Here is a 16076-nt window from a genome sequence, read left to right on the forward strand (position 1 = left end):
TTTAAATTGCCTTCAACAACTCCAACTTGGAGATCCTGAAGATGCCTTGTGATATATGATGATTAGTCACAAGCAGTTTGTTAATGTTTGCGTATGCTGCAAGAGATTTTATTTTTCCTATGATGGTTGTATAACCATTTTGTTGATATCGTGCCTTACTTTATCAGTTCGTCTCTGTTCGAAGATATTGATCTCTGCATTTATGAGTTCCTTCTTAGCTGGAAGTGTTTCCGGTTTCTTGTTACCTGTCACCGACCATCGCATATTGCCTTTGGCTTCATGGGAATTTCGCACTTGGTAGAAGCGTCTTATCGTATTACATCCGATAAGAAGTGCAATGGTGTCAACGTATTTGCTGCTCCTGTCGATGGCGGTTTATGAAACGTAATTCAATGTAACTGTCGCTTTGGAAATTGGGTGCGTGAAGTGTTGACTCTTTGTCTACCTTCACTATATTCATATTTGAGCTTGCTTTGTCTTCACACAATTGTTGCGGATTGTATTTTGGGGGATGCGTGAAGTTTAAGGGATCAACATATATAAAAAGCCTATGCTCAAGCCGTATTGTAGCAGCTATCAGCTGTCTGAGACATTATCGATTTATTCTGTTAATTGTCAAGTGATTAAGCTTGTGAAGCTTTGTATCAGATTTGTGCCTTCAACAAAAGTTTGATTTTGGTGTAGCTGGGTTTTTCACCCTCAGGTGGAGGGTTTTCCCAGGATAAAATTCTGTGTATCTTGTTCTTGTGAGATTTTTCCAAGTTTCAGATTTCTGTGTCTTACCTTTCTGTTTCTAACATTAACATGGTAGCAGAGCAAGTCCGAGGCCGTCTCCCTCACAGGAGGCCTCAGGATTCTGGGAGGGTTGCTTGTTTATTGTTTGGTGTTATTTGATCTATGTTTTCTGAAGACAACGCCATTCTCTAAGCTGTGACTTCATTTCTTCCTATTTCGGATTTCTTGAGCGGCCTTGCAAAACACGTCGGGATCTCTGTAATGTGACTGATCTAAGGGTATTGCATCGTGTGAGGTCCACTTTATTGTTTTGGAAGGACAAGATCACGACTTCTCTGTGTCGTTGTTCTTATCTGGCATTTGCATCCTATCAGCTTGTATTTGTTGTGATCATTTATCACACTGTTGTCATTGCTATAATCTGCAATCTTTGTCTTGTTCAAAGGAGAGAACACAAAGTATGTGGTGTATTTGAGCAGACCTTAATGCATACCAAAAGATTCCTGATATAAAGAACAGTGCTGGAGGAGTCTTATGAGAAGATAAGACTTAGCTACAGGACTAACTCAATGGGAACTGACAATAAAGAGGTGGAGGCTACACATTTTCTAGGTCCTAGGATTGTGGTCTTTTCAGCTTCAGAGGGAGCCTAACATTTCAGCTTCAGAGGGAGCCTGACATCCATCTTCAGAAGGAGCCTGTAATTTCATTAGAGGCAACCTTTGACAAGGAGGTCAGAAGGACCGACAATAAAGAGGTGGAGGCTACACATGTTCTAGGTCCTAGGATTGTGGTCTTTTCAGCTTCAGAGGGAGCCTAACATTTCAGCTTCAGAGGGAGCCTGACATCCATCTTCAGAAGGAGCCTGTAATTTCATTAGAGGCAACCTTTGACAAGGAGGTCAGAAGGTTGATATCAAGTTCAAAGGGAGCCACATCATCATGAAGATTAAAGGGAGCCACATCATCATGAAGATTTTGTTAATGCATTTTCTTTGTGATGGATAAATTTGAGGTGAACGCCCTTGTAATGCATTTTTCTCTGTGATGGAGAAATTTGAGGTGAAAGCCCTTATAATGCATTTTTCTTTGTGATGGAGAAATTTGAGGTGAAAGCCCTTGTAATGCATTTTTCTTTGTGATGGAGAAATTTGAGGTGCAAGCCCTTGTTAATGCATTCTTCTCTGCTAGAGAAGTTTGAGGTGAAAGCCGTTGTTCCACCCTCTGGGAGTAGCCATGGTGGATGTCATGTTGAGAGACTCCATGACAACATCACGTTGAGTGACTCCGTGATGAGAGCTTGTGTTTATTTCACTCATGGGAGTAGCCATGGTGAACATCATGTTGAGTGAATTCATGATGCTATCACGTTGAGAGAATCCGTGATAAAATGTTGCTTTTTACACATGGGTGTAGCCATTGTGTTTGTCATGGTGAGAGACTCCATGACTTGCAAATCAAAAAATAATATCTCCTTTGCTAAGAGGGAGTGTTAATGTTTGCGTACGCTGCAAGAGATTTTATTTTTCTTGCGATGGTTGTATAACCATTTTGTTGATATCGTGCCTTACTTTTATCACTTCATCTCTGTTCGAAGATATTGATCTCTGCATTTATGAGTTCCTTCTTAGCTGGAAGTGTTTCCAGTTTCTTGTTACTTGTCACCGACCATCGCATATTGCCTTTGGCTTCATGGGAATTTCACACTTGGTGGAAGTGTCTTATTGTATTACATCTGATAAGAAGTGCAATGGTGTCAATGTATTTGCTGCTCTTGTCGGTGGCGGTTTATGAAACGTAATTCAATGTAATTGCTTTGGATATTGGGCGTGTGAAGTGTTGGCTCTTCGTCTACCTTCACTATATTCATATTCGAGCTTGCTTTGTCATCACACAGTTGTTGCAGATTGTATCTTGGGGGATGCGTGAAGTTTAAGGGATCGACATATATAAAAAGCCTATGCTCAAGCCTTATTGTAGCAGCTATCAGCTGTCTAAGACATTATCGACTTATTCTATTAATTGTCAAGTGATTAAGCTTGCGAAACTTTGTATCAGATTTGTGCCTTCAATAAGAGTTTGATTTTGGTGTGGCTGGGTTTTTCACCCTCAGGTGGAGGGTTTTCCCAGGATAAAATTCTGTGTATCTTGTTCTTGTGAGATTTTTTTAAGTTTCAGATTTTTGTGTCTTACCTTTCTGGTTCTAACATTAACACATTTGAATCTCCTCGGCCTTTATGTAGATTTGTTTGACCCACTCAATTCCCGTGCCAATCTTTTCAACATCAAATTGAGTGAGTGGATTGTACATGGTGTCCAAAAAATGTGACCATATGTACCCCCCACTATGGAACTAGCTATACGCTACAATTTTTAGTGTTGCTTGTTATGACTTGAACAACATTTTCAAGGCCCATCATTTCAATGCATTCTATAAGGATATTGACAATGAAAGTTGCACCCCTAAGTTGGCCCTCACATTCCATTGCCTTCAAAAACATCACCTCTTTAGGGGACATTGCATTGACATTGATCAATGGTCTATTTTTGCATTATTTTGATCCATTAGAAATGATAGATACACTTGTTTTGGGCCATGCATCTTCGAGTCAAGGACTAACATAATCAGAAGGTGCGTTGGTAATGACCTTCATTGTATCTCACGAATGTGATGATTTAACAAGGTTAAAAGAAAGCCAATTGCCATATATGCAATGAGCAATTTGCAACTTCTCTCAATTCATTCTTGAAGGCCTTTCCCCATGGACCTCTTTTAAGTGAAACATTCTCTTCTTCGGAAGATGGTGGCGATGGCACAAAAGGATGTGGGCGAATTGGTTGTGATGATAAGCCACTAGGAGGTTTGTATAAGCTTTTCTTGGCAAGAGGATGTGCTCTTTCCTTTGATCTATTTTACCATGCCGACATCCTCTTGATCTTTATATTTAGCCATTATTTGATGCTTTGGCAACTTTTTTGTTATTTGGCCCAGAACAAACTCTTATTCCCTTGCAAGGAATAGCACATATGTGAATTTTCTCTTGAGAGTATGAGCTCTTATATCCATTTCCACATTGGTTACAATGCCAATGATAACCTTGGAAGTTGTTCAATCAATTTCATATGTCATTTGTGGCAACTGAAGTGGAACTACCATCCATTCTGTATGTTCCTAAAACAAAAAACATTACAAATTAACAACACTACAACTTAAATTTTTTTGTTTTTAAAATTTGGCATCATAACTCTTTATGATGCATAAAAAGTTCAGAAAGACATTCAAAACTTAAAAAATGAAAACTTGAAAAGTCTTAAAAAATAGCATTTAAAACTTGTAAAAAAGAAAGATTCACTCACATTTGATGGTTAAATATTCTTTGTGCAGTTATTTCTCCCTTCTTGGTGTAGGTTTAACTCTTGTGTAGCCCTCATCTTTGAAAAAAATGAACAACCTTCAAAACCCAACAATGGCGGGTTAGGAAAAAAATGTAGTTTTGGTCTTTTGTGTTTGTTAAATGAGTTGAAGAAAGTGTTATGCCCTCACTTCAGGGCAAGTAGATGCTTTTAGATTAGCTTTTGTTGTAAAGAAATGTTTTTTTAGATTGTTATTGGGGTTTAGGTGCCATGGGTTTCCCCAAGCATCCTGGGTTCCCGAGTGGTAACCCGGGGCTGAACCAGGATCAGTCTCATACCTAGACTGGACCATACCAGTACAAGGTGGGGAGCAGGGGGGGAAGAGGGGGAGAGGGTGGAGTGGGTTGTTCTTTGTGAACATAGGTCTCTGGAATTCAACTCTTGAGGTTTCTTCTTAACTGCTGATTAGAGTCAAAATTTTCTCATTTGTATTCATATGTTCCATAGTCATGTTAAACACACATGAAATGGAAATCTTCGTTGTTATGTTAAGCTCTTAAGCATAGTTAACAGGCTTGAAATTTTTGATTTGTCTGGGTCTTTAATCTTCATTTCTCTGTAACCTTGCACAGCCACCTTCACTATTTCGAATTTCTTAATTGATATTAATGCTGTTTGAAGAAAGTTGTATCGGCAGAAAAGTAAGTTTAATTTATTTGCATGAAAGCCACAGTTTTAGCATACATACATTTCATGGTATTTAATCTTAACACTCGAATGATGTGTAACATAAGAAATTTTATCATATTGTCTACAGACAGAATGTCCCTTAACTTTGACTGGAGCATCGATTTGTCTTCTCCTAAGCTTTAACGACCTTCAATGATGAAAAATTATAGTATCATCTTGTAACTTGAAGAAGTTTTGTTTCAAGTAATGATAATCATTTATGATCGTTCTGCTCCTGAGCTTTAATGACCTTCAACAATGAAAAATTATAGTACCACATTGTAATTTGAAGTTTTTGTTTCAAGTAATGATAATTATTTATGATCGTAATGGTGGAAAGGATTGCATAGCTTCAAATAACACCAAATATCTATCAATTCTTCAGAATAAAATTACCCAATTGTTCCTGCTCTGTTCTTGATGGAGCTTCCATGTTTTGTAGAAGCTGATGCAGCTTTTTCACTTTTGCATCTATGGTTCCAATATTCTCCGATAGTCCTTTTAGACACACATTACACACACATTCATTTTGTTGTTTCAGTATCCTGCTCTCCAAATTTTAATGTACCTGCAGTTACAGAACTGATTGTAAACATTTACTGAAGATTACTTGGCCAACATTTTATTTCTGATGTTCTCTGCATTGGTGTCATATAATTAAATTCTGGAATAACTTGAAATATTTTGTACGTCTGATACTCCAGGTTCAGAAGGCTCAAAGCTGAAGATGGCAATAGCCCTTTCAAAAATGGAATTGACTGATCAAAATATAAAACTCTTGGGAGATGAAGGAGCAATACCGCCCCTTGTCAAAATGATCTCAAGCAATCTTGAATCAAAAGCAGCAGCTTTGGGAGCTTTAAAGAATCTATCTACAAATCATGAGAACAAAAAGCATATTGCCAATGCAGGTGCAGTTCCTCTTATATTGGATCATTTGGTTACTTCAAAGTTCCCTTCTAATATTAGGGAGACATCGGCCATAATTTTAGAGAGAATAATGTGTGATGATGGTGTTCAGTTTCTTGTGGATGAGAATGCTGAGCCCCTTGTACTAGAACCTATCATCCAAAACTTGTTAGCACTGCAGCAAAATCCTTCTACTTTTTTTTCTATACGCAGGCATGTCTTAAATGCTCTTCTTGGAATGTTATCTGGGCCAGATGGTGAAAATGTTAGAAGTGTTGCCAGATCAGCTAATGGGATTTCTGTTCTTTTACCTCTAATAGAAGGTTCTGATCAAAAAATAAGGGAGTCTGTTATTAAATTGCTCTGTAGTCTTTCAGAGGGGGGTTCTCAAGAGATTTCACATTTCCTGTTGAATGGAAATAAGTTTGAGCTTTTTGTGACTTTTCTTGAAGATGATTCTCGAGGTGATATACAAGCAGCTGCTGCAGGTATACTGTCAACCCTCCCTGCTTCTGATGGTAAAGTAACTGATGCTTTAATAAAGGCTGAAGCACTTCCAGCAATTATCCAAGTGTTGAATAATGGATCTCCTAATGCGAAGGAAAATGCAGTTGGAGTACTCCTTAGATTTACTGACCCATCAAGTTTGGAAACTCAGCATATGGTTGTCCACTCGGGAGCTTTCCCATTACTTGTAAATTTACTTTATTCTGGAACAATTCTGGCAAAATCCAGAGCAGCTTTTGCTATTGGAAATCTTTCTTTGAGTACTGCTCGTCTCAGTGTAGCACCGACAGTGAATGGATGTTGGTGCTTCAAACCTGTCCCACCTCCAGTATGTAGGGTGCACTTAGGCCCTTGTGATGTGAAGACAACATTTTGTCTTGTAAAGGCTGATGCTTTACCTGGATTGGTGAACCTATTACAAGAAAGGGAGGGCAAGGCTGCTGGGGCTACGATATATGCCCTGGCAACATTGGTGAGCGATGATGACATCCTGAACAAGGGAGCTAGTGTTCTACATGAAGCTAAGGCTATTGATCATATCCTTGAAATTCTTTCTCAGGGAACACCGGAGTCCAAGGAAGAAGCAGTGAAAATTTTGGAGAAGGTGTTTCAGGTTAAAGAAATTGTAGAAGCATATGGATCCAAAGCAAGAATTCCTCTTGTGGATCTTACAACTCAAACTCATGGGAATGGAACTCTTAGGAGAAAGGCAGCTAAAGTTTTAGCGCAATTAGAGGTCATACAAGAAACATCAACTTATTTTTAATATTTCCATCGCTTTTGCTGCATTTTATTGGATTCCCAGTTTGCACATGGTTGGTAGGCATTGTTGCTACTATTGTGCAGGCGCTTAATGAAAGGTGGGAAACTGACAAACTTGTTTATAATAATGTTGTATTGTTACTACCCAATCAGGGGTACCGTTCCTCAATACCTGTTTGAGAGAACAGTTTGGCTTATGATACTTAAGGTTTTGCCGCCTGTTTTAACTTTTGGCCACTCACTACTGCTAAGTAATTCTATAAACATGATTTATTTTGCATTCAAATTATTGTAGTAATATCTCATACATCTTTTAAAAGATTTCATTTTAGGATACTTTGAAGTTTCACAAGCTTTATTGTATAAGTGAAAATGTTTTTTCAATGGTGGTTAAAATCAAGTAAATAGTATTGATGGCTATTGGAAAAAATCCAAACACTAACTTTTTATTTTTTCCAAACTATTTTGTGTTGATCGAATCTTATGTTTTTTAATCAGTTTGGAAAGAGGGTTTATAAATTTATAATATATGATATGTTATTTTCTATCATATGTATATTTTTAAGATAATTAAATGGGGATTTTATTGGGACTCCCGCCTTGAATATGTATTCATATAAACAGTAATCTGTCCCCCTGTCAGAACTGTGTAGTACCAAGCTTACAAAATGCATCAAAAAGAGAGAGTGAAACAGCACTGTAAGAAAAAGACACAGAACATCTAAGCAACCAAAGCAGATCTAGGAACATTAACTATAAACATATTACCTAGGACCATAGACACATAAAACAACTCAACTCCAACACAATCCCCCAACGCTCCTTGGTAGCTGATTAGATTTTTCCCTATAGTTATCAATACTATTTACTTGACCTAAACCACCACTGAATAACATTTTCACTTTCTAACTTTTTCTACTCTGCAAACTATTTTGTGTTGATTAAATTTTATGTTTTTTCATCAGTTTGGAAATAGGGTTCATAAATTTATGATATACTATATGTTATTTTCCATCATATATACACTTTTAAGATAATTAAGTTGGGTTACTTTTGGGCCTTCTGCCTTCAATATGTATTCATATAAACAATGATCTGCCACCCCGTCAGAACTGTGCGCTACAAAACTTAAAAAATGCATAAAAAATCCAGTGTGATACAGCACCGTATGAAAAGGACACGAACATTTAAGTAACTAAGGCAGAACTAGGAACATATTGCCTAGGACCAAAAACACATACAAATCAACTCAACTCCAACAGAATCCTCCCCCAACGCTCCTTAGCAGCTGATTGGATTTTTTCCTATGATCATCAATATATTTTACTTGACTTTAACCACCACTGAATAATATTTTCATTTCTTAACTTGTTCATCTTTTCAAACTATTGTGCTTTGATCAAATCTTATGTGTTATCATCAGTTTGGAAAGAGGATTCATAAATTTATAATATATTATATGTTATTTTCCATCATATATATATATATAGTGGGGGTTATATTGTACCTCCAGTCTCAAATTTGTATTCATCTAAGTGTAATCTGCCATCTTGTCAGAACTGTGTTGATGTGTTTTTTAGATACCTCAAACACAAAATAAAATACCAAAAGTATTCTATCCTCTTTGATCAAAATCTCCTCGGATGCTAAATTATATGATGAACTAAGATGACTCCAAGGTTTCTATAGTTAGGTCTTGATTTGTAGATAGCTCAATTGGTTGATGTGATTGTTGGTAATCCAAGGGGAATTATGTTGAATAGTTGAATGTTGAATGTTGAATGTTTGGATGTTGCTAGAACTTAGATTCTAACTACTTGCTTGGAAAATGAAAGGACAAAAGACATAAGGTTTAGGGATTCTAATCTAATCCTAAGAATGTAGGAACAATGAACAATCTTTGGTGAAACTCGACTAAGCCTTGCTTTGACATGCAAAGCAACAACTCCACAAAGCTTAGTGCGATCTTCTAAGGTAAGTACATGATGTTCAAATCATTATCAACAAGGATACCATTAAGGCAATGCATATCAAAGTGTGAATAGCAATTGAAGTTGAACTTATTTAAGGATTCCAGTTGACTACACAAGGCAAACTTACAATCGGCAAATCACTAGTGGTATGGATAAACGAAATTCATCATCAATCATTCACCATTTCTTTCATTCATCTAATCAACATGAAAGCAAATTGAGAAGTAGAGACCATGGAGCTTGTTGAATTAACACATCAATTCACCATAGCTTCAATGAAATCACATGCTCTTTACAACAAAGTCTTGACAACAATCTTTGCCTTCTACTCTAGCTTCTACTATAATTCGACCCTATTCTTCTTACTCTACTACTCTTATGTTAACTAATGTCTATTTCTCTACCATTGTTAACCTTTACAAATGAGAGATTTGAGCCTTTTGTAGATAGCTCTTTACAATGAATAGCTCAGATTGATTCACAAGCAATGGCCAAGATTATAAGATGGGAACCCTAATTAGGGTTTGTTACAACAACTCCCTCTAGCCGATAAGAAAATTACCTTTAGGTTCAATATTGAATATGAACCAATAGAACATGAGGTTAGGTATCTTAAAGTTTGTGCCTCCTTCGAATGTGTTAGATACATTGCGTCTAGACATGTTGATATGGAGCCCCTTGATTGGTGGAATGATGACTAGGATGCCACCTCAATTTGCACTTGCAAACTTGATACATTATCATGATGGAGTGTTTCTCAAATTTTGATTGTCTTACCTTATCGAGACAAACCCACCTTTGTGGTTTGATTTGCATATGATGATTTGATTGATCAAACTTTGGTTGCCTTATTGCAACTAATCAAATTGACTTTTCAAGCCTCATTTGCATGCGATGATTTAATTGATCAAATTCTAGTTGCTTTACTTCATCAAGATGAATCACTTTTTAGGGTTTTGTTTGTATGAGCTCATTCATTCAATCAAATATGATTGCCCTATTTCACCAAGTCAAGCTAGTATTCATGTGTTCATTTGCACAATTACACCTTGCCTAATTCAAACTTAGGGTAGTGACATGTGTAGGATCATTTGCACAAGGTGCAAATCTTGAATTTGTTTACACAACCTAAGTAGCATTTGATGGTTCATTTGTACAAAACATCATGTCGGCATTTTCTTGTTCATTTACACATCCTCAACTTGGGTGACCTTTGGAGGTGTTGTGACCTTTTCACACATCACCCCATTGAGAATGGGGACCCTCCTTGTTTCTTGCTTTCCAGGGTTTTTGTTAGAGCCTCACAACCTCCTTGGCACCAATAGAGCCTCACAACCTCCTTGGCACCAACTTTCTCAGTTTTGAATGGTTTGAGTTTTAGAAGTCATAAGTTGGTTTGTGCAAGCCATGGTTAGAACAAAGTCTAGAGATCGTCAATGTGCCTAGAAAGCCAGAAGGACGAAGAATGCAACTGATTTGAGTGAATGCAGACAACTTTCTATTTTTGGAACCTTTAAATGAAATGTTGAAAAAAAATGTAAAGATAGAGCAGACACCACCGACAAGGAGAGCATTCGAAGAAATCAAGCAAGCTATAACCAATTCTCTTGTCCTGGTCAGTCCAGATTACATAACCATTTTACTTATATTCCTTTGCATTAGAGCATTCTTGTGCTGCATACTCACGCAACAAATAGAGGAGAAAGATGATGATCCTATAGCTTTCATGAGCTCACCTCTCAAGGATGCAGAATCGAGATACCCTAGTATTGAAAAATAGGCCCATGCCTTGGTAAAGGCCATTAAAAAGTTCATGCACTATATTTTAAGAAGCAAAATTTTCGCCATCGTTCCTGATGCTACTATCAAAACACTCCTAATGCAAAATGAAATAGGAGAAAGAAGAGGAAAGTGGGTTGCCTCTATCCAAGAATATAATATTGAGCTACAACCAATGAAGCTAGTCTGCAGACAAGAATTAACACAAACTATGGCTATTGAAGGACTTGGATTAGTTCAATAGACACGTGTTGATCAATACACCACTTGAAGAATGGTACCATGATATAATGTTGCATCTTTTAAATCACAGATATCCTGCTACCAGGAACTCAACACAGAAATGATCTTTCAGACTCAAGTGGAAACATTATATGCTTCAAGGTTCGATAATTTACAGGAAAAATCATGGAGTCTACTTAAGATGTGTGGGAAATGATAAAGCCAAAAAAATTATGGAGCATTTCCACTCCAAGTTCGGAACATGTCACAGAGGAAGTCAGGCATCCGCTTTCTAGATCTTGAGAGCATTTTCTATGTGGGGACTTGATTTTATTGGTGCAATAAACCCATCATCATCAACACAACACATATATTTTGACTGCAACTGATTATTGCACTAGATGGTTTGAGGCTCAAGCTTTGAAGAATTGTACAATGGATGCAACAACTAAATTCCTAGAAGAACACATTATCATGAGATTTGGATGTCCTAATGCTCTAGTTTGTGATAATGGCTCTGCTTTCACCTCTTTGAGATTTTCAAACTGGGTGTTTGATTATGGAATTACCTTGAAATTTTCCTCAAATTATTACCCTCAAGATAATGGACTGGCAGAATCAACCAACAAGAATTTACTCAGCGCAATCAAGAAATTGCTAGAGAAGAATCCAAAAGATTGACATACTCAGATTAGGTTTGCTTCATGGATAGACAAAACAAGAGCCAAGAGGTCCTTGGGTACTTCTCTGTACGATTTGGTCTATGGACATGACCCAGTTTTTCCAATTCAAGTGAGGATCCCAACGCTTAAGTTCATGCAAGAATACTTGGACCTAAAGAGAGTTTAAATTCGTCTCTCACAACTATTATTACTTGAAGAACAAAGAGACTAAGCCCTAGAAAATTTGGCAAAGTATCAAGTGGCAGTCAAACGATGGTTTGACATACACATTACTGTAAAGGCATTCAGAATCTTTGATTTGGTCCTTTATTGGGACAAAGCTCATGAACGGAGAGGAGATCATGATAAGTTCGATTGTCTGTAGAAAGGATCATATCAAATTGCAGAAATACTGGGAGAAAATGCATTCAAGTTAAAAACTTTGATAGGAGATGATATTCCTTTGCCTGTTAACGAGCAATTTTTGAAGCATTATTTCAAGCCTTAAGTTCCATGGTGGAACTTGTTTTGTACATAGTTAGAGTAGTTTCTTTCATTTTTCGTTTATCTTTGTTAGTTTAGTTGTTCTTGTTTTCTTAGATTAGTTTGCTTTCGTTAGCTTAGTTGTCTTTGCTTTCATTTTCTTTGGGTTAGTTTTGAATAAAGAGGATTCCCATTAGCAAAAAGGTAATGTTGCTTACACGCACACTCGGGATTGATCCTACTAAGTTATGTTTGGGGTATTCCTTTGGTAAATATTTGTGGAGAACTTCTAAATCTTAGATTAATTATTTCTGAAGTATCTTAATGTTAAGGTTAGTACTTGACTAGAAAGGGAATCATCTATTGTGTCTTGACACTGAATCTTTCAATCATTATATCATACTCAATTAACAAATTCTCCGAGTCATTTTGATTTCCTAGGTGAAGTCATGGAAAAAACATAAAGAAAATCATCAAAAGTCTTACTTCAGTGCCACTCAAATGCTCAAGCCCATTGTGAGCTTCATTGCTTGCAAGCCAAAGTGTGGAAATATGTGAAAAGAAAAGAATAATAAAAAGAAATAGAAGAAAAGAATGAAAAATCAAGACACTTGGCTTTGGGTGTGCAGAAATCTCTATAGGTTTACCCTTCAATAACAAAAACATAAATCATCAGAAGTAGAGCAATCTCCGTGAGATTATAGAGATAACCTCACTGGGGCTATGGACGTTCGCTGATAGCGAGGCTCTATCCAATGATGCTTTTGAAGTTAGAACAAAACACTTAAAATCACTTAACTTGCCATGATGGAACCGAAAGTCATTATGTTCTTTTGAGAGAGAAATGAACACATTTGCACACACTTGTAATTGAAGGATGAAAGATCTTGATACAATTTAGGATTCCTCTTCCTTTTTGAGTACCATTCTTAGCCAGTGGGTAAGTTAGCTAGAATTAATTTAATATTCTAGGTTTGAAATGGGTTTTATCTTAGGAATGTTTAGGAACATTCCCCACATGGAGTCGCCAAATGTTATGACCTATCCACACATCACTCCATTGAGAATGGGGACCCTCCTTGTTTCTTGCTTTCTAGGGTTTTTGTTAGAGCCTCGCAACCTTTCTGGCACCAACTTTCTCAATTTTGAATGGTCTGAGCTTTGGAAGTCATGAGTCAGTTTGTGCAAGCCATGGTTAGAACAGAGTCTAGACATCGCCAATGTGCCTAGAAAGCCCGAAGGATGAAGATTGTAATTGATTCGAGTGAATTTGGACAACTCTCTATTTTTGAAAAGTTTTTCTTTTTCTCTTTTTCCTATATTTTAGGAAGTTTCATTTTTGACACTTTAAGCATAATCCACGAAATGACTATTTTTAGAAAGTTTTCCCTATTTTTTAGGGATGCTTTTTCTATTTTTGGAAAGGGGACCTAGGGTTTGCACTGTTGGCTCTGAGTTACATCGAAAATGATCAAGAATTTCCTCCAAAATTTAAATTTTGTCTAAAAAAGCTAAGTTCCTAAATTTTTGGGATCCAAGGGAATTTAGGGGTTAAGAGATGTGTGATTTTCAATTTTCAAGAAGATCCGAGTTAAAATGCATTAGTTATGAAGATTTGGTTCTCATGAGGATGGAGTCTCTCCAAGTTCGCCCAACAAAGGTATTGACAAGGTCAAGGATATCATGAAGTCTGCCCTCATGATGTTTGCAAGGGGAGGAGATCTCTCCAAGTCCGCTCACCTTGGTGCCCAATTGTCATAAAGTCCGCTTGGAATCAATGCACAAAATGAACTGAGTCTGCCCTCATGGTGCTCAAGTTTGATGAACCCCTCCAAGGAGAAGGTGCATGAGTTTGATGAAGTCCGCCCTGCTAGTGAAAGGTGCATAACTCCCCTCAAGCCCGCCTTGTAAAGTGCAAGGATATGAGCAACTCTGCCAAGAAATCAGTGCAAAGACATGTCCAAGTCCGCCCTCCTTCGAGTCTAAGTGCACAAAGCTTATGAAGTCTGCCTAGGACTAGTCAACAAAATGGAAGGCATGTTAAGGGAGTCCATCTTAAGGTGTGAAGTAATAGCAAGAATGGTGCACAAGTCTAACCAAGTCCGCCCAACATCACAAGTTAAGGTGCATAACTTCAATGAAGTCAACTTACCTAAGGGACATGCAGCCTATGAAGTCCGCCCTCATTGGGAAGAGAATCAACCAAGTCCACCATACAAGTTGAAAATGGAAACAACACTCAAGAAAAGTCCTCCTAGATCACTAGCAATGAAGTTCACCAAGTCCGCCTAAATGTAGAAACTTGCTAAATTGGGAATTAAGGAATATTCTCATGGTGATCAACAAGACATTTTGTCTATGTCCGAACTAAGTGTAATTTTAGAAAGTTTTTTAAATTGAAAGAATGAATATTGAGTTCAATTTATCAATTGAAAATCCAAAATAGAAACTTTCTTTTGGACTGAAATTCACCATTCAAACTTGCTAAGAATATTCCAACTCAACTGAAACTCAAATTAGAAACTTCCTTTTGCAAACCGAAAGAGTAAAGAGTAATTGGAAACAAATCAAAGAAGATTTCTATGTTTCTAATTAAGAAGTTCGAACTCCATGAGGTTTGATTACAAATAGGATTTCATTCTCTCATTCTTTCATAAGAAATTCAAACTTAAGAGAGCAGGTTGAGAAGGTTTTGAAGAAGTTTGTGCAGGTTTGAGGCTTTCCAACAAGATTTTAAAGGTTTATACACAGTTGGGAGAATGATTTTGGCTGTTTTCAAGAAAATTTCACAACATTTTGAAGTGCAACCTTTGATTTTTCATCACAAGTAGCATTTCTCCCTTCTTTCTTATTATTTTGAAGGGGAAATTTGGTTTCAAGGTTGATTATCAAGTTTCTTAACTTAATTTTTCAAATTTTTTTGAAAGAAATAACTAATATATTGCATCCTCCTTCTATTCTTTCTTATTTTTTGCCCCATAAACCAGTTTTAATGCACACTTAATCGAATTTCGTGGACCTAGTTTTAATTCTCAGTTCTGATTTTTGATTAAAATCAAACATGCAAGTTCCCAAGTTTGGTCATATTCAAGGTTTTTTCTGAGATTTTCAAGAATATCTAAGCATTGAAACCCCTTTTAAATGCTAAGTGTTTAAAAGATATTAAAACTCCAAATTCCCACTTAAGACATAGATTCCAATTTAATTTTGTTCAATTTTTGTAGATTTGGAAGACCGTAGAAGTTGGACCATCACACAAAGTTCAAATGAAGTTCCAAGTTGATAAGGATTCCCCTCCCCAATCCAAGATGAAATCCAAATGGAAGCAGGCTGGAGACACCAACCTTGGGCACATCAATCTTCATGAGTTCAAGAAGAGGATGCACGACATGAATACACAGTTACCCACTCCAATTGCATGAAGGATGGTGAAAAATGGGATAGTGTAGGTCATTGGTTTCCTTACAACAGTTCAGTGTACCGAATTGATTATAGAATGTTTTAGACATTAAAACCTTGAGAATAGAGAGATAGTTGCTTCTAATGGTAGAGTGCTTGCGAACATTGGTGAAGTAGCAATTCGAGAAGCCTTCCTCATCCCTGAATACCACAACACAGTCTATATAACCAGGGATGAAGGAACCAAATTATATGAGGACAACACCGAGGAGTATGAGGCTAACATCAACCACTTATGGTTGGAGAAGCCTAGAAAAAGTGTTTCAAAGATGCCTAAGACCCTTCTCAAACCTTATTTCAAAGAGGACTATGGAGACCTCATTGTCTTATTAAACAAAGTTATGGGCAACCAACAAGGTGCACCCTTTCAACCATGGATGCACTATTTTATCCATTGGGTTATTGTTGGTGTAAAGATGATCAATTGGGCCAAGATCACGAGTGACAATTTAGATGATCAGTTGAGAAACTTGGAAAAGAATGGAACATTTTACATGAGTTCC

The 16076-nt window shown here is 37.0% G+C and overlaps 1 protein-coding gene across 3 annotated transcripts in view; it reads left to right on the plus strand.

Moving 5' to 3' along the window:
* Positions 1-7331, plus strand: part of LOC131030826 (U-box domain-containing protein 43) — a 51708-nt gene extending 44377 nt beyond the window's left edge. For all 3 annotated transcript variants that reach the window (XM_057961742.2, XM_057961741.2, XM_057961743.2), the window contains exon 5: positions 5522-7331. In XM_057961742.2, the coding sequence (XP_057817725.2) occupies positions 5522-6999 (1478 nt within the window). In that variant the 3' untranslated portion in view covers positions 7000-7331. The remainder of the gene's footprint in view (positions 1-5521) is intronic.
* Positions 7332-16076: the final 8745 nt, after the last annotated feature.

The sequence above is a fragment of the Cryptomeria japonica genome, chromosome 7 (genome assembly GCF_030272615.1).
Source record: "Cryptomeria japonica chromosome 7, Sugi_1.0, whole genome shotgun sequence".
Lineage (NCBI taxonomy): Eukaryota > Viridiplantae > Streptophyta > Pinopsida > Cupressales > Cupressaceae > Cryptomeria > Cryptomeria japonica.